This window comes from Vombatus ursinus, unplaced genomic scaffold, assembly GCF_900497805.2.
Source record: "Vombatus ursinus unplaced genomic scaffold, bare-nosed wombat genome assembly UNPS02015397.1, whole genome shotgun sequence".
Classification (NCBI taxonomy): Eukaryota; Metazoa; Chordata; class Mammalia; order Diprotodontia; family Vombatidae; genus Vombatus; species Vombatus ursinus.
In genome coordinates, this window is record NW_020955175.1 from 105,001 (window position 1) to 129,561 (window position 24,561).

The 24,561-nt window shown below is 36.9% G+C and overlaps 2 protein-coding genes across 2 annotated transcripts; both read right to left on the reverse strand.

The window, feature by feature from the left end:
- Positions 1-2,617: 2,617 nt before the first annotated feature.
- Positions 2,618-3,574, reverse strand: LOC114032054 (olfactory receptor 52A1-like). Its single transcript, XM_027847261.1, has one exon. It carries the CDS (start codon positions 3,566-3,568, stop codon positions 2,618-2,620), a length of 951 nt encoding a protein of 316 aa, XP_027703062.1. The 5' UTR covers positions 3,569-3,574.
- A 10,338-nt stretch (positions 3,575-13,912) lies between these two features.
- Positions 13,913-14,857, reverse strand: LOC114032035 (olfactory receptor 52B2-like). Its single transcript, XM_027847240.1, has one exon. The coding sequence runs from the start codon at positions 14,855-14,857 to the stop codon at positions 13,913-13,915; it is 945 nt and encodes a 314-aa protein (XP_027703041.1).
- Positions 14,858-24,561: the final 9,704 nt, after the last annotated feature.

A 24,561-nucleotide genomic window follows, 5' to 3' on the forward strand; every position in this document is an offset into this window, starting at 1 on the left:
AGCATATCCAGAAGTCAAACTGTGGAAATCCAACCCTTTTATGTAATAGCCTTTTGAAGACTTGGAGACTAAAATTATTTTCTACAAGTAATCTCTTTTTCAGACTTTTACATTTCCCATTTTTTCCTGGTTCATTTGAATACAGCAAATTAGTTCAATATTCATGACTAAAAATGTTTTTATATATGGCATTGTCTTCTTTTCTTTATTGTCATAGAAATAATCAAGCCGTAAATAACTAGAGGCTTCTCTGGAGGCCACAGTATGTCCAGGACCAGGATATTTTGGTTACCATTTTTAGTCCTCTTAGTCTGATGTATTGCTCCTCTTAAGTGTCCCTTCCCCATAATTTTCTTTTAGAAACCAATATTCCTTATACAAAAAATGCAAAACAATTGAAATAATTATATTAATAACAAACAATAATAAAATGCTTTGACCATTCTATCTACTTTATCGTATCTCTCAACCTTAGCTCATTAAAGTATGGCTCACACCTATCCCTTATCACTGAACATGGGTTGAGAGTTTCTTCCTCAAGCATCATACATCTTAATCATTTTTGAAAGAGAGCAGAGAGTTGGCTACTACCTTGTGTTTGTGGACTACATCTTGAATGGTATTTGGGAGCATTCCAAATGTCAATTTACCAGTCCATTTGGAACTTCCCTCCTAGGTCTCCTATCCCCAAGTTGGTCTGTATAAAGTTTGTGGTATTTGTAAGTATTGAAATCAGAAAATCAAGACACTGAGAACAAGAAATTCCTGGAAAAATGGAAAGTAGAGAAGGGAGGATAAAAGGCAGAAGAAAATGACTCAGAAGGAATGAAAATGAAAGAGAGCAGAGAGCAGTAAATGGGAGAAATGGAGAGAGAAAGAGAGAGAGAGAGAGAGAGAGAGAGAGGAATGGCTGAACAAGTTGTGGTATATGAATGTAATGGGATACTATTGTGCTATAAGAAATGATTAGCAAGCAGACTTTGGAAAAACCTGGAAAGACTTGTATAGACTGATGCTGAGTGAAGTGAGCAGAACCAGGAGAACTTTGTACACAGAAATAGCCATGTTGTGCAGTGACTAACTTTGATAGATGTAGCTCTTCTCAGCAATGCAAGGATCTAAGACATCTCCAAAAGTCTCATGATGGAAAATGCTATCCACATCCAGAGAAAAACTATGGAGTTTGAGTGCAGATTAAAGCATACTATTTAGGCTCTTTTTTTGTCCTTTTACTTTGTTTTGTTTCATCTTTCTTGTGGTTTCTCCTATTGGTTTTAATTCTTCTTTACAACATCACTAATGTGAAAACATGTTTAATAGGAGTTTATTATAAATATGTCAAGGCAGCTGATGGACTGATTACTGAATATCAGCAATGGCTTCATGATGGGACCAAGTTTTATTAGTATATTTTGGAATGAGATAAAGACAATGAATGTAGGTTAATATCAGCAAAAGAGGTTGTGTCTCATTTCCTCTTCAAGGAACAAGTATATGCCAATTTTCAAGTAGGGGTACAAACATCACAGGTAGGGGTGTGTGACAAAGATCAGGTAATGCAAAAAGCTACAGACTAGGTATCACCTTCTCCAACAGAACCTCCCCCAACACTGATTGACAAGTAAGGCTGGGAAAAATGGGTCACTGAGTTTAACACAACTTTCAATACTACCTATTGAATATAATTACATTCATTGAGCTCAGGGATTCCTTTGTTTTTTTTTTCCATCTCCAGTGCCTAGCACATAGGAGATACTAAAAATATTATTTATTAATTGATTGATATATCAAGTAAAAATCTCTTGACAATATCTAAATATCTTCCAAGATAATGCCTTCAGAGGACAAGTAGAAAAAGCTTGCTTTTTTTTTTCCCAAAAGGCAGCTCTTTGGATATTTGGAGACAATTATGTTCTCTATAAGTTTTCTTTTTTTGAGATTTTTAAACATCGCATTTTTTCTCGTCGGTTTTAATAAAGTTGTCATGTGCTAGTACTGCCCTTATTTATCACATTGGTATCTTCTTATTGCCACACCAAGTTCTATGGGCAATTAATTTCCTTCAGCCCTAAGAGGATCCAGTCCCTTCCTTAATCCCTTCCTCTAAATCTAATGTTCATATCTTTTATTTTTTAATTTATTTTATTTTTTTATTTTATTTTTTTTTATTTTTAGGCAATGTGGGTTAAGTGACTTGCCCATGGTCACACAGCTAGTGTCAAGTGTTTGGTCTGAGGTCACATTTGAACTCAGGTCCTCCTGACTTCAGGGCCGGTGCTGCATCCACTGCACCACCTAGCTGCCCTAATGTTCATATCTTACTTGTAACTTGGGTCCCTACCCCAGTCTAAGAACTTCCTCCTTTTAACACCATTATTCTTTTGATGACTCTCCTACCAAGTCCAATTTTTTTAGGACCATTTTAGTCTCAGATATTTAGTAGAGAAGAAATAAGACATCAGGACTAATCAGGACTAAAAATCATCATAATAGTGTCTCTGCCCATTGTCTAAATTATGTGTCATACCTGTCCTTTGAAGAGAGTTGCACTTGGCATATGCAATATATTATAATAAATTAAAAAGAAATCTCTACATTAATTGTTAGAGGAGTTAATTCACTTCAGGAAATTGTTGTTTGGAGTGAATATTCTTAGCATCTTGACACGGATTTCCTTGGTTTTCACTCCATAAACAATGGGGTTGAGAGCAGGAGGCACAAGGAGATAGAGAGTAGACAGAAGAATGTGGGCAAAAGGAGCCACATGGCCAAAACGATGGCTAAAAAAAGAGAAGAAAGCCAAGGCATAGAATTCAAGGAAGACAAAGACATGGGCTGTGCAGGTGTTGAGTGCCTTCAACCGTGCCTCCTTCTGGGGTAGGTGAAAAATTGTCCAGATGATTAGGGTATAGGAAACAAGAACAAAAACCATGTCAAAACCCAGGATGGCAAATGCAACAAACAATCCAAAGGACGTATTTAACTGGACATTCCCAGCCAACAACTTGACCACAGCCATGTGCTCACAGTAAGAGTGGGCTATGATAGTGGTATGGAAGAAGTGCAAGCGTCTAATCAGGATGGGCAGTAAGCCAACCAATACAACAGCTCTTACTGCCACTATCAATATCATTCTACTTAGGATGGTTGGTGTGAGGATGGCCGAATGCCTAAGAGGATCGCAAATTGCCACATAGCGGTCAAAGGCCATGGCCAGCAAGATGCCCGACTCCATCCCTTGTAAGGCATGAATGAAGAATAGCTGAGTGAGGCAGGCATGGAAGGCCATGGTGCAGGCACTGAACCAGAAGATAGCCAGCATCTTGGGGGCTATGGCAGCACATAGGCCCAGGTCAATAGCAGCTAGCATTGCCAGGAAGATGTACATAGGCTGGTGAAGGCTGCGCTCCATTGGGATGATGGTCAATAGGAGGACATTCCCCAGCAGGGCTACTACGCAAAGGACACAAAAAGGGAATCCAATCCAGAAGTGTATATGCTCAAGTCCAGGGATTCCAACAAGAGTCACTGTTGTCGGGTCCAGAAATGAGTTATTAGAGATTCTCATGATGACTAGCAACAAGTATACTCAGTGTAATTTCTGAAGTATGCTTAGAAAGGGAAATGTTCCAGGGGATCAGCAGAGTGCTCTGGATGACAGCGAGGATGGAAGATGGACAAGATGATTGCTTTTATCATCAACTCACTCTCAGAGGGTGTCCTGGGGACTGGAGATGGGATCCTGGTCTGACACATCTACCTTTACTCTTGTGTCTAAGGTATCTGTGGCAGTAGTAGCTGAACAACAAAACAGAACAGAATTCTACAAATGCCCCTTCCCTGAACCATATTTAAAGACAATCAGAAGGGATATGAATTGGTTGGGGGACACTTACCTGGGAGGACATTGGGGCCTAATGTGGAAATAAACACAAAGACTCTGGAATGTCAGCTTTTCTCCTTTTCCTCTGATTTTCATGGTCTTAAAGTTGGAAGAGGTCTTAGATGCCATACAATCTAGTCCACACCTAAAAAATTTTTTTCTACAGTATCTTCCATAAGTCATCCATCACTTGAAGATTTCAACTGTTAGGGAATTCACTGCCTCTAATGGAAGACCATTCTATTTGTGGACACCTCTGTTTATTAATAAGTTATTCTTCCCATACATCTCAATTCTTTTTTTTCTTCAATATGCATTCATTGCCCATCCTTCTGTAATTCAGGACCAATAATAATAAATTACATATAACACCTTAAAGCTTGTAAAGCACATATATTATTTCATTTTAACTTCACAATAACCCTGTGACTTTGGTGGTAGTAGAAGAATTATTACCTATATTTTACACGTGTAAAAAACTGAGATTTAGATACCTTAAGTGACTTACTCATGGTCAAATAGCTATCTAGTAATTGTAAGATGTGGAATTTGAATCCAAGGCTTCTTGATCTCAAATCCAGCATTCTATCAATGACATCATGATATTAAAAAGAATAGATTGAATTTCAACAAAAGGGAGCAGGGACGGAAAACTTTGAAACAAAAGGCAGCGTGAAACAGGCCATTCGAATAGGTTGATGAAACTCAGGCAAGGATATACAAATGATGATGCCTACCTGCAAGGACACCCAGAAATGTTAGTGTTGACAGAGACCTCAAAGACCATCTAGTCTAACCCACCAATGAATAAGAATATTATCCACAACATACTCAACAAATGTCCATCCATGTCTTTCTTTTACAAGAAAGCCTCCAGTGAAGGAGAGCCCACTACCTCCTGTGATTGCTTATTCTACTTAATAGCACTAATGGTTAAGAATTTTCCCTTTAAACCAAGGCTAAATTTACCTTTTTTTTTCAATGTCCATCTGAAAAAGAGTGTTTTTTTCCAATAAGGCAAAATTGAACTACATGAAAAGATGAATCATGAAAGTTCATTGATATTATTATGTTTTAATGAAAGAATCAGCTGTCATGAGGTGACATGGGTGTCAGATAATTCTTTTCCTGGGTTAAAGGCACAATACAAGTACATCTTTGTTGAGAGTTTCCAACATCCATCTCCCCCACAAGGTAGGAAAATAAATGGTAAGTATTTATATGAGAACAGAGGTGGATCAACAAGTGTTGACAATCAATAGGCAATCTTCCTCAATTACTGAGAGTGAATATGGGACGTATACATTCAGCCCAGAGTGTTTGTGGGGGAGATTCATACATCACAATGTTTTACTATAAGATGAGGGCTACCAGTCTCCTTCAGGCATCCATAGAGAATTAGACATTGTGTGGTCTTTAGGATGGGAAGGACTTATGCTCATCACTTTCAGCCAGTGGTTTCTTAAGGAAATAGGATTGATTAAGAAATGAGAAGTAACTTTATCTGAGCTACATAGAATGAATCCCACTCTATTTCTTTGGGAAGAAACCCTGAAAATATGTACTCTTCACTAAAGTATGGTTTAATAGGGAAAATACAGGAAAGGAAGAAAGGATAGTTGAATCAGGAATCCAGTCACGGTGATAGTGGCAGGAAAAAGATTGAAAGTCTTAAGATGTTCAGATCATAGGTTTTTAGGGGTAAAGGACCTCATAGTCCATTTGGTAAAGACCTCTCCCTTTGCAGAAGAGTACAGAGATGTGTGGAGAGGTCAAACCACTTTCCTAAGGTAACACAGCTAGTAAGTTCCAGAGCAGAGGGATTTCAACCCAGGATATCTGAATCTAAATCCAGCACATTTTCCAATGTTTTGATGGACAAGGAACCAACCAGGCTCCAGGACCAATAAAGTCACTCAATAAATCAATAGAGAAACATTTATTAAGTACCTACTATGTATAATATACTATGCTAAGCACTAGAGAAGCAGAGAGCTAGGTGCAGAACATGAAAATAAAAATCTTTTTATGTGGGGGGAAAGACTGACACTGGCCCTGAATATCAGTAAGACTGTCAATTCCTCCTTCCATCTTTCCATTGGAATCAGAATAGACAGTTGGTCATGAATCTTTAATTTTCTCTCTAACCTGTACTCCAAAAAGAGTGGCTCAAAAATTTTTATACTAAAACTCCCAATATTTGACACTATTTTCAGCTTCATGGTTTTTCTTTGTTTCTGACCATCCTCATAGGACTGGGGCCATTGTCCCTCCTTCACAAACAGAGTCAGGGTTAAAATTGAACACTGTGAATAGAAAAGGTCTGCATGATTTGGACTATTGAGTCCTCATCACCCACCTTTCTCTTTAGGCAACTATTTCATAAGATGGGAAAATTCATCATTTACCAGGAACACAGGAAAAGAAAAAAAACCTATACTTGCTTCCAGCAGGATTTTGATGAGATAAAAGGAAATATATCATAGTAAATTAAGATTTTCAAATTATGTAATGGGTAATGGAAAAAGTTTGGGAAATCTCCAAGAGAAGGAATAGTAAAATGCATTGCCTATACTAGATTAGATATAGCCTGCAAGAAGGCAATGTCTAATAGCCCTTGTCTTCCTTTGATAATCTTTTTCTCCTCTTTTCAGGGGATAGTCACTTCCTTGATTAGCAAGGAGTTTATAGAGGGTGTATAGCGAAAGGAAGATGGTCACAATCAGAGAAGAATGGGTGCTAGGGCAGCCAGAATATATTCCTCAATTCTCAACAACACTGAGATCTGAGAGAAAGGAAAGAAACAAGTGCATAATGGCTCAAGATTTTTAGTCATACACATGCAGTCCATCCCACCTATGAGCTCAGTCCTTCATCTTATTTTTACTCCTGTCCTGTACTCACAGAATGCCAGAACTAGAAGGGATGTTACAAATCATTGGGTTGTAAGCATGAATGGAGTCTTGAGAGCTAGACAGGAGAAATGACTTACCCAAGTGGATACATAGCTAGTCTGTGTCAGAGCAAGCCTAGAAACTCAGGCTCTCCAATTGCTGTTTTCTATATTATTGCCCATTAAGTCCCCAAGTCAGGAAATTATCCAGAGGAATTAATGAGAGTTCCAGGTGACAAGCCAAAGTTGTATCAACTGAGGCAGCTCAGCTGTGAGCCCAACCCCTAATCCAGGTTACTTACAGTGAACTCAGTCCCCTTGCCCCCCCACCCATAACTACTTGGCACTCTCTGGGGAGTGGGATAACTGATAAACACTATGCTTTAGAATGCATCATTAAATTAATCAACCCAAAGTCTCCTAGGACTGATTAGGCTTTGTGAAAGACTCAGGGTCATACAGTAGTCTCTGATCTTGGAATTAGTTTGTTTTTGTTTGCCCCCAAAGCATCAGAAGTTTCAGTCCCTTTTGCAAGGAGGGAGAGGCAAGATGAAAGAGTACAGGAAGCAAAGCAGCTAAAGCAGTTGTTTTTTTTTTTTTTTCAGTCATGTCAGACTTTGTGACTCCATTTGGGGTTTTCTTGGCAAAGATACTGCAGTAGTTAGCCATTATCTTTTCCTGCACATTTTACAAGTAAGGAAACTGAGGTAAACAGCGTTAAGTGACTTTCTAAGGGTCATACATTTAGTGTCTGAGGCCAGATTTGAACTCAGGAGGAGGAATTTTCCTTACTTCAGGCCTAGCACTCTATCTATTGCAACACTTAGCTGACTCTAGCTAAACTCTCCCCAAATTTTTCTCCAAACAACTTAAAAATAATTTCTCAATAAAATTTTGGAGAAAGTTTTTTTTCTTTAAAGGTTTACTTCTCAAATGTATTGCGAACTGGGTAAAATTTATTAAAACAAAAAAAATTCCTTAATTGATAAATGGTCAAAAGATAAGAACAGTTAGTTTTCAGATGAAGAAATCAGAACTATCTATAGTTATATAAAAAAAGTTCTAAATCACTATTGATTAGGAAAATGCAAATTAAAACAACTCTGAGGTACCTCCTCTCACCTATCAGAAATGACAAATGCTAGAAGGGATGAGGGAAAATAGATACATTAGTGAACTGTCAGAGTTGTGAACTACCCCAAACATTTTGGAGAACAATTTGAAACTATGGCCAAAGGTCTATAAAACTCTGTACACCCTTTGATCCAACCATATATGTCACTACTAGGTCTGTTCCTCAAAGAGATCCTCAAAGAGAACAAAGAAAAAAATAGGACCTAAATGTACAAAAATATATATATAGCAGCTCTTTTTATGGTGGCAGACAATTGAATATTGAGGAGACACTCATCAATTGGGGAATCAAATTGTGGCAAATGATTATGATAGAATACTATCATGCTATGAGAAGAGACAAGAGGGATTGTTTCAGAAACAAAAATGGCAATACCTATATGCTGATGCAAAATGAAGTGAAAAGAACCAGGAGATTGTTGTGCCCAGTAACAACAATGTTATAATGATGATCAACTGTGAAAGACTTGGCTATTCTAATTGATACAATGATCCAAGACAATTCCAAAGGACTCATGATGAAAAAAAAATGTTATCCACCACCAGAGAGAAAATTGATGGACTCTGAGTGAAAACTGATTTATAATTTTCTTTCATGCTTCATTTTTCAAAAATTTTTTGAGATATGGCTTATTTGGAAATACGTTTTGCATGATTTCATATGTGTAATTAATATCATTTGCTTGCCTTCTCAGTGAGCCAGGGAAGGGGTTGGGAGGGAGGGAGAGAATTTGGAACTCAAAATCTAAAAAGAAAAGAACTTCACAAATAAATAATTAATGTATTTTTTAAAAGGAAAGGAAGGAGGGAGTTAGAGCTTAGCATGAATGTTTTTATCTGTGCATGTATGATTGTATGTGTGTGCCTGTGGGGGAAGGAGAGTCAAGAACATCAACAGTAACCTCTCAATTTTTATGCCATCTCATCCCTTTATAGCACCTAGACAGCTGTGGATGGGGTTTTGTAATTTTGCTCTTATTCTCAATTCTCTCTAGTGGCCGGTACCCCTGATCCTAGTGCCAATGTTTCATGATTCAACTTCCTTGAATCTATTTTTTTAAATCTTCCAAATATTCCAGTGTCCTGCCACTTTTTTCTAGTGAAAACCTCAGTGGAAATAAGGGATGTATACTTCCTCTTATGTAAAACCCTGCTATACATTAAGGTTTATCATATAGATAATTTCAGATCCTTTAGTTTTCCATTTTTAATCTTATTTCCTCATCTTTCACCATCTTAAGTTGATCCTTTAGAATATATCACTATTCTCATTTCTTTATGAAGCTATTCAGGTAAGAACAGATTTCTGAATACAAATAAGTACAATGACATGTTGTCCTTGTCATTTAATCAGAGATGCCATATTGTTAGTGCACTCATATTATGGCAGTGGAATTTTCACACCACAGTGTGGTGGAAAAATAGCCCAAGATAGAAAGCAGAAAACCTGGTTTCTCTTTTTGGCATTGACATTTACTAACCATTCAAATATAATTGTATCAGTTCATCATCTACTGTCACTTCTATCCTCTCTGAAGTGGAGAAAATAATATCTATTCTCAGAGTATTATTGTTAATGGAGCTTCTATTAAAATAATTTGATGATTCTAGATTTTATTCACGTAGATATTTCTTATGCAGAGAGATCTTAAGTTCACTTTGCTTAGTAGATAGCCTTTCTGAGCTGTTGCAGCTAAAAAAAAATCACTACCTAGAAGTCAACTTTTTAGTAGAAATCAACCTTGTCACATTTAATTAACATTCTTAAATTTTTTTTATTGATTTAACTATTTCAGGACCATTAAAATCATGGCTAATCTGAGTCCCCTCTTTTACAAGTGGGAAAACTGAAGGCTTTAAGGAATTAAGTGACTTATCCAAGGTCTGAAGGGCAGAGAAAGAACTTGAATCCAATTCTTTTAATCATTTATCTGTTGTTTGCATTACTGTCCAGCACTGCCATGTAATACCATAGAGTGCTTTCATTTTTTTAATTCTATTTTTATTGCAACCTTAACAATCAACCATCATTTCAGTATACAAAGAACAGTAAGAAAAGGATTATAGGAGAAACTATTAACATTACATAGCCTATTTTAAGCATATTTTAAATCTATCAAAATAATAACCTTAGCCTGTTTTGTTTCTGTCTACTTCTAAACTTCTTTTTGAACTTCTGTATATCAATTTTTAATATTTTGTTAATGCTTCACCCCGTGGAGTGCTCAGAAGATGGAGTCACATTCTGACATTCAGCAAATACTCAGAGTTCATAAAGCTTGGTAGAGCATGACAGAGTTTGCGCTCCACAGGAATATGTTGAAAAACTCTGTCCTGCCTCCAGGTCACAATAGCACATCAGAGTAGGTCTTCTTTGTAGTTGATGATTGAATGAAAACACACACACACACACACATATGTGTGAATTGTTTTGGAAAGCTATAGTGCCATGAAAATAAAAGGAATTGTAATTACTAATTATCAAATCATGGTTCATTGGAACTTCTTGACTATTTTTATACCTTCTTACACCCACTTATTTTATGAATCATTTTAAATTTGTTGCATAACTGGTTATAAGACTGTTGATAATAATAGAAAAAAAAACAATCAATTATAAAAAAGACCCTCAACATTATCCACATGTTAGTTCTATTGAATGGACTGTCTCAGGTGTCTGTTGATGGCTAGATCCCTTGAGACCCTCTTGTGTTTGATCCATAGGTCGGGCTGTTCTTTGGAAGCCATATGGAGTTACTGATCCAAAGTGTCAATGTGTGTGGCAGGTATCCTACGTGTACATTCTAATGTTTCCTTATTGATTCAAAGGAGAAGTTGCTATGGCTAATTTGCATCAGACATAGAAGGAAAGAAGAACAAAGAAGGAAAACATTGCACCAGGTCCAAGATAGAGAGCTCATCATTGAAACATCACTGGTTCATTATATTGATCTCATACTAGGTGCTGTGTATAAATTCAGAATAGGCCAGTACTGTGGGTATTGGGCAGCTAGGTGGTACAGTGGATAGAGCAACAGGCCTGAAGTCAGGAAGACTCTTCCTGAGTTCAAATATGGCTTCAGACACTTACTAGCTATGTGACTGTAGGCAAATCACTTAACCATATTTGCCTCAGTTTCCTCATCTGTAAAATGAGCTGGAGAAGAAAATGGCAAACCACTTGAGTATCTTTGCCGAGAAAACCCCAAATGGGGTCATGGAAAGTCAGACATGACTGAAAAACAAATGAACAGACACAAGTCTGGGAACTAACAAGTGGAAACATCTCACACACACACACACACACACACACACATATACATATATACACACAGACTCATGTTCACAGATGTAGTCACATATGCCAATCCCCATAAAGATGAAGTTCTACTTAAGTTCTATTCACATATAAGGAAAAACAATGTATACATTTGTAACCTATGTTTCCAGTCCCTAAAACTTTCCTGAGAGGAGGAAGTACCACCTAAAAATCCATCTACAAGTATATAATTAAAGAAAACCATGCACAAACTCACATTCTTAGTTGAACAAGTGCATGCAAAGATTCCATGATAATCCAAAGTCACTATTTCCATCTTGATTATCTCCAAAGTGGGGGTTCTTAAACTTTTTCATGTGTAAGTAATAGGCCTCTTTAGGAGTCTGGTCAAACTTATGGACCCATTCTCAGAACAATATTCTCAATTGCTTAGAATAAATTATGTAGAATTACCAAAAAATGAAGCTTTAATATTTTCCTCATCCAAGTTCATGGATGACATGAAACTTATCCACGGACCACAGGTTAAGTACAACTGAACAAAAATAATTACATCTAGTTTGGGAATATTTTACAGTGAGGAAGAAATGACAGTTATTTCAGTTTTGCTACAACTTCAGATTAGAATTAAGGCATGCTATTTAGAGTATGAATTGTCACTGGAAATAATTCTCATGCTTTTGAAGAAGCTGTTCTCTATGCCAAGAATATAGTCTTCCTTTATGCATCTTAGAAACTCCAGGTGTAAGGGGTGTTTAGGAAGACCAGCACCTCTAACATGAGGGCCTTTTACAGGGCTGCTCCATCCAACCCTGTAAATTTGGTGTCCACTTGATTCACCCAATTCTTATCTTTGGTTCCAAGATGTTGTAGCATGTGCAGCTGCCACATCCAGAAAAACCATCTCAGTAGACAGGCTAAACCAGTTTGGATGGAACTGACAGGCCTCAAACCTATCAGTGAGTTAGGTGGATGTCCATGCCAAGCATGTGAAGATTTTCCTCAATTGAATGGTTGAGTGAGAACATTTTTTTTACAATGGCTATGAAGTCAGCTGAAGCAGTTGTTATAGAGTGCTTAAAATTTGGTCAGACATCTATAATGCCAAAGTCACCCACTGCATCCTGGGCCATCTGAGGTTGTCTTGATTTTTTTCCTGCCACTGGACTTCAGTGACTCAGAAAGAGAGAATGAGGCTGATGACTTTGTGCAATTCTGCCTCACTGAAGTACAATTCATGCATAAGTCATGACTCATGAGGGCAATGGTCTTCTTTACAAACAACAACAAAAATCCCTAGCATTATTTAAGGCTCATCTCATTTGTCTCTTTCTACAGGAAGAGTTTGCTAATTTTTCTAGTTGTTATTTCATTTTCTTTCCTAAAATTACCATGCGTATACCATCCCAGTCTGTTCTTCTCTGCCCCCCCCACAAGGGATAATAAAAACTCAGGATGATCAAAGAGTATAGATCCTTAACTATCTGGAATATATGCTGGCACACACTTCTAGAGTCTAGAGTCATGGGGTTTCTGATTCCTTTGACCTTGCAAGGTGTTCTGCATAAAAATCTGAGGTGCTTTTGAAGAACTGAAAATGTAAATAGAAAAGTGTTGATTACATACTTTTCTTGCCATGTAGTAGGATGTTGAATGAAAGTAACAATATCAAGAAAGGAAATTGAGGTCTGAGAATACTGCAAATTAACTGTAGACAATGGGAGAAAACCGACTAAATGAACCCAGGAGTGCATTCAATACTTGATCAAAGTCACCTAACAGTGGCAGTTGGTGAGATATGGCAGAGTCCAATTCATAGCATTTTCTCCCCTTTTCCCCCTAAAAAATGGTTCTGAGAAAAGTTTCTGGCAAAGTTTTAAACATCAACCTAACTCCATTCTGTTTGCCTCATAGTATCTGAGAGACAGCATATAGAAGAGATAAATTACATCCCTAATTTCCATTTAATGCATCCTTTATTAGAAACATTGTTTACTTAATATCAATTATTTCCCATGTTATATGGTTTTGTTCAAAAATTACATGTTTAAAATGAATTAATGAATGGTATGAGTTGAAAGGGCTGAAATTGAGAAGGCTCCAGATAACTGAAGAATTAAAGAGAGAGAGAGAGAGAGGGAGGGAAAGAGAGAGAGACATAGGTGTCATACAGTTGTTGCAAACTGTATTGCATTCACCCTATCTCCCTATGACACATAAAATATAATAGCATTCCAAGCTCATATAGGCAATATATCAATATATTTAACAATGAATTAATTACTTTTAAAATACTATTGGTTCTAGGGACAGCCAGGTGGCTCAATGAAGATAGTGCAGGCCCTGAATCAGGAGCACCTGAGTTCAAATCTAGCATCAGACACTTACCAATTGTGTGACTCTGGGTAAGTCACTTAACCTCATTTCCTCCACAAAACAACAACAACAACAATAATTGAAAATATTATAGGTTCTATTTGGTCATGCCCTAGAAAGCTTTAAAAATGAATCTGGTAATTCTTAGTGGACTATAATCTCAAAATACATCAAGAATGTGTCATAGAAATTGAAAAATAGAAAAAAAAACATGTTCACAGAACGGCTTCTACTATTACCCCAAAAATGATTTCCCTATGACTAGAATTATTTCCACCAGCCTTTCTTATAAACCTTCCAAATTCACAAGTATCTTTTAAAAATATAATCACTACTGTCTCAAAACTTATTTTGGGTGGTAATACAGGACTTGGGGGATACGTTCCCTAATCTGCTTGGTTCTGGCCCCATAGACCAAAGGATTGATCATGGGAGGAACAAGGAAGTAGAGATTGTCTACAATAATCTGGAAGTAGGGAGGCATTTGGTATCCAAATGTTTGAGCCAAAACGGACAACACAACAGGTGAATAAAAAATGGCAATGACACAGAGATGGGAGCCACATGTACTCAGGGCCTTGTGCCGTGCTTCCCAGGAAGGGATCCGAAAGACAGCTCGAAGAATCAATCCATAAGAGAGGCTGATAAAGAGTAAGTCAATACCAATAGAAGTCACAATGACCATGAGGCCATAGACAATATAATTAAATATGTCACCACAAGCAATCTGTATCATAGCCATATAGGCACAATAAGAGTAGGGAATAATGTTAGTTCGGAACCTGGTCAACGATTTGGCTAAGATAGGGGCTGCAGTAAGCACCACCGTAGTCCTTGCTATGACTGCCAGTCCCATTTTCACTAGTGAATTATTGGCTAGGATAGTGGTGTATCTCAATGGATTGCAGATGGCTACAAAACGATCAAAAGCCATGGCCAAAAGAATGCCAGACTCCATGACATAGAAAGATGGGATGAAAAACATTTGGGTAAGGCACCCATTAATGCTGATCTCTTTAGCATCCAGCCAGAAGATGCCTAACATGCGGGGCACAGTTGCACTAACTAAAGACAGGTCAACAACAGACAGCATAGCCAGCAGGAGGAACATGGGCTCATGGAGACTCTTCTCTACATGAATGATGAACACGATGGTAATGTTGCCAATAAAAGCAATGATGAAGACTAAGAAGAAGGGCAAGGAAAACCAGCCATGATAAGACTCCAGTCCTGGAATCCCAGCCAATATAAATACCTCTGGCTGGGGAATGGAGTTGTTACAAGAGGACATCCCTTTTGGCTTCTGACTAGGTACACTGAGGATCTATTCACTGGAAAAGAAGGAAGAGAGAAACTTGGAATAAATAGATCATAAAATAGGAAGCACTTAGGTTAAATGATATTGATGTTTTCTTCTTCAGGTTCATCTGGTTAAAATCTACCAGAAAAAAAAAAAAAAGAAAAGAAAACATGATTAAAGAAAGATGTGTTAATGGTGAGTCATTTCCAGTATGTATATAAGTAAATCGCTTTATATGTTGATTTCTTACTTGTACGCTTTTTAACTGTATCCAGATTTGAGTTTATTGTGCATGTTTCCTTTGGGAAACCATTAGCCATCCAGGGCTCAATTTACATATTGTCTCCTGGCATAGTGAATAGTGAAGTGTCCTCAGAGTTTGGAAGACCTGGGTTCAACTTTTGACTCTGACTCTGACATTTACTGATTGTGTGACCCTGGACAAATTGTCTAATGTATTAGCGTGTTAGGCAACTCTCTAAGAGTATAAATTGCAGTGAAGATGCTGAATTACACTAGTATAGGGATTCTCCTTATCCAAGAGTTCTCTGTACCAATAAAATCTTTGGACCAACCTCAATTACTGCCTTCAATTTAAAGCCACAACACCATATGGGAGGAGGAAGTGGTATAGGGGAAATTGTATTGTATTTGGAATTAAAGGGTTTTGGTTCAAATCTCATGTCCTCTATTTATTACCTATGAAACCTTGTAGAAGTCACTTAACCCTTCTGGTCTTCAGTTTCCCCATCTATAAAATGAGGGGGTTGGAATAGGTATTCTCTAAGGTTCTTTCCAAATCTCAATCTATTATTTTACAATCCTATCCCAAGTCCAAGCTGATGCCTAGACTCTTTCCTATTTAAGATTTTTTTTTCTGTCTTCTAAGGTTCATATCTTACATTTGTGTGAGCAGCACTTATTCTCACTGTAGCACCACCACCATTTTTTGCCTGCTTTCTGGGGTGCCTGAATTTGTCCAGACTTCTTAGAATAAGTGTGGCCATAGCATTTTCTTCCCCTTTTTAATCCACTAGATAGAGATCTTTAAAAACACAAAGAAATAAAATATCTACTAAGGAAAATAAAATGTAATCATGCCTTAGAAATCATCTAATCAGTCTTCTAATTCCCTCATTTTGAAGATGAGGAAACTTAGACACAAAAAGTTGAAATGATTTATTTAAGTTAACGCATATAATAAAGAGAGGATCTGGTAGTTATCTCTGAGTCTTGAAGCAATGTTCTTCATTTTGTGTCTGCTATTAAGTGAGTGATCCATTCTGTGTCTCTTATCAAGTTACGACTTCAGGATGTTTAATTCAGACCATTTTTTAGGGTTAGGTAGATAGCCAACTTTGAATTCTAATTAAATATTTCATCTTGATAATCATGAAGATTCCAAGTCTCACCAATTGTTGGATGACAATTTTCCCCTCAAAGGATTGCACAAAGGAAGTCTAGCCTACAGAGTTTGCAAACTAAGCAAGTGTATAATCTTTTTGTGTGGACTGTAGTAATGGGCTGAAATTAACCATCATAGTAAGGAAAACATTATTGGGAGGGAAAAGCTAGGTCATAGAATTATCGAAGCAAAACAACCTCAAAATCCATCCAATCTTTTTTAAACCTCATTTTAAAGATGGGGATATTGAGACCCGGAGAGATTAAATGATTTGCTTAAGATCAAGTGAGTGTCAGAGATAGAATTTGAACCCCAATTCTCTGAGTTGTGCTTTCTCCCACTATACTGCAATACTACACTAGGCTGTTCAATCAATCATTCTCTAGCAATGAGAACTGTTTGACAAGAAAATGGATTGCTTGAAGTGATAATATAAAACAAAGGCATCAACCACATGCACCTGCAATACATATGAATGGCCTGAATCAGATTTTAAATCTAATTGAGAAATATTTGACAAAATAAATAAAAATACAATAGAATACTGATAATGCTAAAATATGATATTTTAGTCAATATTCAGCCCACAAGGATATTTACGTATAGTCTTCTGACTTCCTTTTCTGTTTCTGTTTGACACGATCAAGGTAAAATATTTAAAGTTTCACGAAGTACTCTTATGTACTTTGTACATTATGTACATTATGTACTTATGTACATTCTCCTAGAAGTATCCTTCTAGAGGATGAGGAAATAAGAAGAAGTACAGTTTTGAAAAAAGATGTATAAAACTCACCTGGAGAGGGCTAGTGAACCATTGAAATTACAAATAAAATGACAGATAAGAGGGTAATGCTATAACAACATGAAATACTGTTTTATTAGAGCAACTATAGAAGACCTTGTATAGATTCCTCCTAGAGAACACTGTGTGATTCCGCAGTTACCACTAGAGCAGGGCATTCTTACCTTTTTTTTTCTTTTTAATGGAACTCCTTGGCAATCTGGTGAGGTGAAGGAAATAAAAAATTTCAATTAGGCATTACTGGATACATATCTACATATCTATATATATCCAATATGTATTTCTATATCTATATCATCTGTATCTATATGTGTGTGTATGTGTGTGTGTGTGCCTCCCCATAGAAGTTCACAATTACCTTGAAACCTATGCACAGACAGGATCTATGGATCTCTGATTATAAAAACCCTGCCATTAAGAGTTCAGCAGACAGTGCTATGTGCCTCCTAGACATGATATTGAGGTCAAAGGGAAGTTATTTAGTGCAAAAAGACTTAGGAGATATTCACTTCAATTCCTCAAAGAATTTAAAGTTAATTCCACTATAATACTTTGGCCTGTGGGAGGAGTGATATAGAGGATAATGAAAAAGAAAAACAGAAGGAAAGCAGATGCATATTTTATCCCAAAGGAAAAAAATGGTTTCTAATAATTAGAGCTGTTGTAAAGTGGGATGCGCTGCTTTAAAATTATATAGTTTCATCTTGATTATGGCCTTTAAACAAATGATTGATGACCACTAGTAAGGAATTTCATAGAGAGATTCTAGTTTAGGTACAGATAGCACTTTACCCAGATTACATACACACACACATATACATACATACATACATACATACATACATACATACATACATACATCATTCTCCTTTGATTTCTCATTAATTGCTCACTAAACCTTTCTTATATTAAAATATAAAATACTTAAGAGTATTGGATGACTTGAATACATTCATATGGTCTCAATTAAACACATTAACAATTTCTTGGCCATCTATTTGTATTTGACATTATTCTCATTTTGTGTGCATCCCTTTGCTGTTCCTGATACCAGACTGCAAGTTGCATAGTGCCCGATATTTAGAAATGAAGCAGCTACATGACTCAATGGATAAAGCTCTGAGACTGCAGTCAGGAAGACCTGAGTCCAAATCCAACCTCAGACACTTACTTGCTAGACAAGTTACTTAACTTCTGTTTGCCTTGATCTGGAGAAGAAAATGCCAAACCCCTACAGTAACCTTGCCAAGAAAACCCAATGGACAGCATAGTACATGGGGTCATGAAGAGTTAGATATGACTGAATCACTGTAAAAACTACTTAGAACTGGAAGGGTCTTTCAAGGTCACTGAGTCTAAAACTTTCATTTTAAAGTAAAGAACCCAAGGTCAAACATAATAATTATTCCTTAGGCCTGCACAAGAAGTAAGTGGAATAATTGGGATTTGTAAAAATTATACATAAGAAGAAACACTAAGTCGAGATTTAGTCATCATCTAGCGCAGGTAACTTTTTTTTTTCAGAATTGTGCCCCAGGAGATGGAGAAGTAATGAATCGGTACCTAAGTGAGGGAGAAAGGTCAAGAATACACATGTTATGGAAAATAATTCACAGAGAGCATTAGCAAGACCTCAGTGAATATGCATGTGTGTGTGTAAACACATACATACATACATGTATATATTGTATACATACACACAGATACACAAAATTAATTTGAGATTGATTTGTTTTGTGGAGGGGGAAAACCTAAGTCATGCTAGGAGTCAATGATCACTGAAGACTAGAGAGTAGGGTTTCATTATTTGAGGAAGGGAGAGTTTTCAGAATTTCTGACCCCATATTCATCCCTCTTATCCTAACCTATCTCCTTTTTTTACTTCATTCTCCTCTTGTACCATGATTTTTCCTCATGTTCTAATAGGAAGATGGGAAAGAATGTTTCATTACCTGGAAGTACAAGAGTGATGGATGAAGAATCCAGTTAAATTGGAGCTGTGGCCAAGCCTAAGACCATCTATCTGAGATGTGAATAAATAAGAGCAGATAACGTATGCAGAAGCTGGTAAGATCCTTTGTCAGAAAAATTGGTCTGGGAGAAATATTTATGCTGCTGATTCTTTTCTACTCTTTCTCCCAGGGGACTCCCAATTAAGTAAAGAGTTCTCATCAGCAGGGCCACTTCAAGGATCCCAGAGCTGTCTTCTGGGAGTAGATGGGGAAAGGAGGTAACTGTCAGTGAAAATTAGAATTAAGATGAAAGGGGAAGAGCTTGATTTTTGCAAAGAGAGAGAAGCAATATGTGTGAAGTTGACTAGGAATAAAAATGTTTGTCTCTCTTTAGGCCAAGCTTTATAAGAACAGATTTTTTGTTTATTTGTTTGTCTTTTCTTTTTATTCCTAGAGCTTAGCAAGGTGCCTAGAACAGAGTAGGCACTGAATAAATGCTTGTTGACTTAACAACTAACTGATTGGCTGAGGTAAATGTAGCAGAGGCTGAGGGCACACTTAAATTTGTTAGAAGTAATATAATGCAGTGGTCTCCAGACTCTTCTGAGCATTAAACAAATCAGTAAAATTGTTGAATGTATGTTGGACGTCATGGTCAGACATATGCCTTAGGAAAACATTTGGGTAACTGTGTGGGAAATGAATTAGAGAATGAAAAGACTTGAGGCAGGAAGACCAAATATGAAGCAATTTTAATAGTCCATGGGAGAGATTATGAGAGTCTAAATTTGAGTGGGGGCCATGTAAGTAGAAAAGAAAGGAAAGATAAGGATTTGGCAGGATATGAGAATATGAGGTAAGAAAAAGTAATGAGATAAAGAAGATCCTGAGGTTGTGACAATCTGCTGGACTGGAATGGTGTTGGTTCCCTGGATTACAAAAGGAAAATTTGGATGAGACATAGATTCAGGAGGAAAATAACAGCAAGCTACCTGGGATGTAGATTGTAGTCCTTCAGTACCTGTGTCATCACTCTGTCTCACACAAAATGAAAATGTTGACTGGATCTTAGAATACAGCCCATCCTCATTCACATCAACCATGAGGTGATCTAGAGGGCAAGGGGAGAAAATTTTCCCAAAGACCCTTGACCATTGCTCATTTGGCTACTTAATAGCACTGGAGGAATGGGGTCAGCTCAGAAGTGAGGGTATGGGAGTTTTGACATGAAGGAGAGGAAAGAGAGTGAGTGTTAGAAGAGGGAGGGGTTATGTTAGAGATAAGCACATCAACTTCCTTTGGCAGTGAGAATTGGGTGAGATCTTCCTCCCATCTACCAGTGGGTTATACACATTTCTTTGGTCAATCCAGTGCTATCCTGAGTAAGGCATCAGCTCTTCTTTGGAGATCACTAATTCAGAGAGCCAAAATAGAAGATTCACTCAGAGGTTCCACTTCAAGCACAAACAAATCAGGATATATTATTTTAGAGTCAACATTTCAATTCACATATCATTCCAAGATATGAAATGGAGGTAGAGATCCTTGAAGCTGAAAATGTAGCATATGGCAGGAAGTCAGGAGTTCTGGGTCCCTAGTAGCCCAAAACAATAACTATAATGTTCCTATCTATTACAAGGAGTAGAACTATTACTTATTTCTTAGTTGCAACACACACATACATGTATGTATGTATGTATACATGTATGTATATACATTATATATACCCACATATATATTCTATGTAATGTACACATATATTCACACACATACATGTGTGTACACACTCAGACTTACATATATGTGTATATATAATATTCTTATGATCTGTCTTGATATTAATCAGCACTCTAACATTGTCAGAAACTTTGCCAGTTGTCCTGACTTTTGTCTTGCTACTGTATTTTGATGACTCTTCAAGAGAGAGTGTGTCCAATGACTTCAAGCAACTCAGGTTCACATAAATCCAAAGGACCCTGTGATGTCATTGGTCCTCTTCAAAAGGGAGGAGAAATGGGGCAGCTAGGTGGCAAAGTGGATAGAGCATCGGCCCTGGATTCAGGAGGACCTGAGTTCGAATCTGGCCTCAGACACATAACACTTACTAGCTGTGTGACCCTGGGCAAGTCACTTAAACCCTTTACCTAGCTTAAAAAAAAAGGAGAAGAAACAATGGGAAATCCTTTTTCAAAAGGGAGTATGACTATTCATTTTAGACTAAGGGACCTATTCATTTTCTGAAATCTTTGAGATCAGTTTTCCCTAAAAAAGGGCATATAATAGACAAAGCAAACAAACAAAAAAGCATTAATTATCCATCTCAATTTCAACTATCTGTTCATTTCCCAAATATGTCTTTCTTTTTTAAAGTACCTACCTTCAAATATAAGCAATGTTGGAAAAAAAAAAAGCACACCCATAGGTCTAGGGTGTTTGCTTTATTGCCCAGGATTTCATAATCTTTAGAAATGTTTTCCAGGACACTTTGACAACAACATCTATCCCTCAACTCCTCAGATTTATAAAAGAGTGCAACAATTGTCATATTTGACAGATTTGAAGAACCTTTCTGTAATCGCCTAATACATATTCTTTATTTTTTGTTTTTGTTTTTAGGTGAGGCAATTGGGGTTAAGTAACTTGTCCAGGGTCATACAGCTAGTAAATGTCAAAGGTCTAAAGGCAGATTTGAACTCACGTCCTCCTGACTCCAAGGCTGGAGCTCTATCCACTGTACCACCTAGCTGCCTCACCTAATACATATTCTTGAAATATGGAAATCCAGCTCATACAAGGCTGACAGATTCCAGTCCCTGAAAATCTCCACTGGCAATTTTGAGATATGATGGAATATATTTTTCCCACTGACTTCTACTGGATGTACTTTCCACAGTGATACATGTGAATTAGAGCAGTCATTTCTTAGAGCAGAAGAAGGTGCTTTCTTCTAATAACCAGCACTATTTTCATGGGATTAATATCAAAGACATAAAACTTCAGTAGCCCTTATTATCCCATTCTTCCTACTTGATATATTCTTCTGCCTGTCCCAGTGTTCATGCTAGCTAGTTTCTTCCTCTAACTCTTGAGAATCATTTGTGATCTTTGAAGCCTTTTTCCTTTCCTTTAAAGGAAACAAAATGTCAAAGTAGCACTTAGGTTTAAAAAATCAACTTCACATGTAAGTTTAAAAAAAATAGTTGCAATAAAGATATGATAGGGGAGGCATGACTGTCTGCCAGTTTTAGTGAAAATTATTTGAATCTTTCAGTAAACTACAAGCTAAATGTTAGAAAGTAGAGTAGTAGAGAAGTCAGAAAAGCTGATACAGTCTTTGGAAGTGTAGAAAGGACAGCTTCTAGGACTAAGAAACTGGTTTATACAATAGCTTCTCATTTGGTCAGAAATCCATAGCATTATGATTAGTGTGGGAGGTCCTAGCTTAGGAAAGACATTAAAAAGCTGGAGGATGCTCACTGGAGGACAATCAGGCTAGTGATGGCCTTGAGAACATAACTAATGTGATCAGATTAAAGGAACTGAAAATTTTAATTATGCATAAGACTTGAGGGATATGGGATAGGCATAATACATTTCTTTATGTATTTGACAAGTCATCATATGGAAGAGAGATTGGGACTATTGAGAGAAATGTAAATTATACTGTTATATTAATAAATAATTATTAATTTGTAATGCATCCTTTTCCTCCTTTTTTTTCTTAAGACACAAGACCTAAAAAGGTCAGTCAGTCTCTGAAGATCATGACTGAGTGATAAAATTACTCCAAGGCACATGCTTTTTAACTAGGCTGGGCATGACTTCACCCAAATGGGAAACCTAATATCTGTTTATACTATAAATAGAAAACAGTCTAGACTAGCCCTTAACTGTGGTGGATAAACACCTGTCCTTGATACCCTCCATTAGAATTTAGGGCAACCCAACTCTTGAAAGAGAAAACTAACTAGAGAGGTATGGATGGAGATGGCTTCCCCTGTCCAGAGGCTACCAAATCTCATGATCAAGCTATGTTCTCAGCAGGATGTGCTCAAGACTTTTAGCCCATCTTCTCATTAGATGTCCACCAATCAGAGTTGAGTTTCACTTGTCATGGGAGTTCCCAATCAGAAGGTATAATTCTGATTTAAAACATTTTCATCATCTCTGTTGGATTTGGTTACTGAGAGAAACTACTGACCAACTACTTATTATTAGCTAGCCTAATTAATGACTCAATTATTAATTACCTGGAAATTCTGTCACTCAGGGTTTTTTTGCAACAATTTTCCATTTGACTACAATTGACAGAACTACGAATGATTCATGGAAGTTGCAAAGAAGTGAAATGAGACAATATCAGAAAAATAAATCCTAGCAATTATAGCTGTCTCAAAGTAAGATGAACTACCTTGAAAAGTAGTGAGTTCCTCATGGAGGCCTTCAAAAAGAGATTGGATGACTTCTGTAGAAATTTTCTATGGATTGGATACGATGCCTGAGTACTTAATAAGCACTTATTGATAGATGAATTCCAAATCTCAAATGTTCTCACTCTGTAGTCTCTACCCAGTCTTCCAAAATCATTTCATTTCTATTTGAGAATAACTTGCTTTGTGTACACATGTAGCTATTACTTGGCACTAGAAGTATCCAAAGTAGAGACATTATAACCTATCCGCACATCATGGGTGTCCTGCAGTCTTGGGGATACTCAGTTTTCCATTGTCCTTGATGCCAGTTATACCTTACTCATAATTAATAACCATCAAAATAGCTAATTTTCCAGCACTACACATTCTGTTGGCTATTCTATGTCTGGGTTCCCCAACCAAGTTTTAGATGTTAACAAGCTGTCCCAACATTTCTGTGACTTTCTCTGTCTTTCCTTGGCTTATGATGCTATTTGTTAGCAGGAGCTGTTTAATCTATACAAACACATAGGTGTGCAAATACACATATGTAGAGACACATATGTAGAAGTATATAATTGTGTGTGTGTATACACATATACACACTGTACATATTGTCTCCTCTGATGTAATATAAGTTCCTTGAAATCAAGGCCTATTTAGCTGAATAAATTTTTGATTCATTGTCTATTCTAATGGATTTTTTCCTTAATTTAATACTCTATTCTATGTGTCTACCTAACATTGTTCATGTTGGCACATAATGCTCTATGCATTTGAAACTCAAAAAGGGCAGAAACAGTATTACTACTTCTCTTTTTCTCAACACACATAATTAAAAATCACAAAATATGCCCTTTCCTTCATAGTCCATCATGGGTTATTTTGTTTATAATGGATTATCCAGGACCATTGGCTTTATAATATCCTTTCTGCCACTCCTGTCACATAAGCCATTTCCTAGGAAAGGGAGATGAATGGAAGAGAGTTTATCTAGAGGTAGAATAGCAGGAAGAGAAGGGATGATTTTTGTCCATCTATTCTTCTTATTAGAAGTGTTGCTTCAAGATTTGCTAAGACATGGTATGAAACATGTTTAAATGTAGGTGATTAATTTCTTT

Coding starts and splice junctions, on each gene's coding strand:
- LOC114032035 (XM_027847240.1), bottom strand. CDS start 14,857: ATGTCCTCTTGTAACAACTCCATTCCCCAGCCAGAGGTATTTATATTG.
- LOC114032054 (XM_027847261.1), bottom strand. CDS start 3,568: ATGAGAATCTCTAATAACTCATTTCTGGACCCGACAACAGTGACTCTT.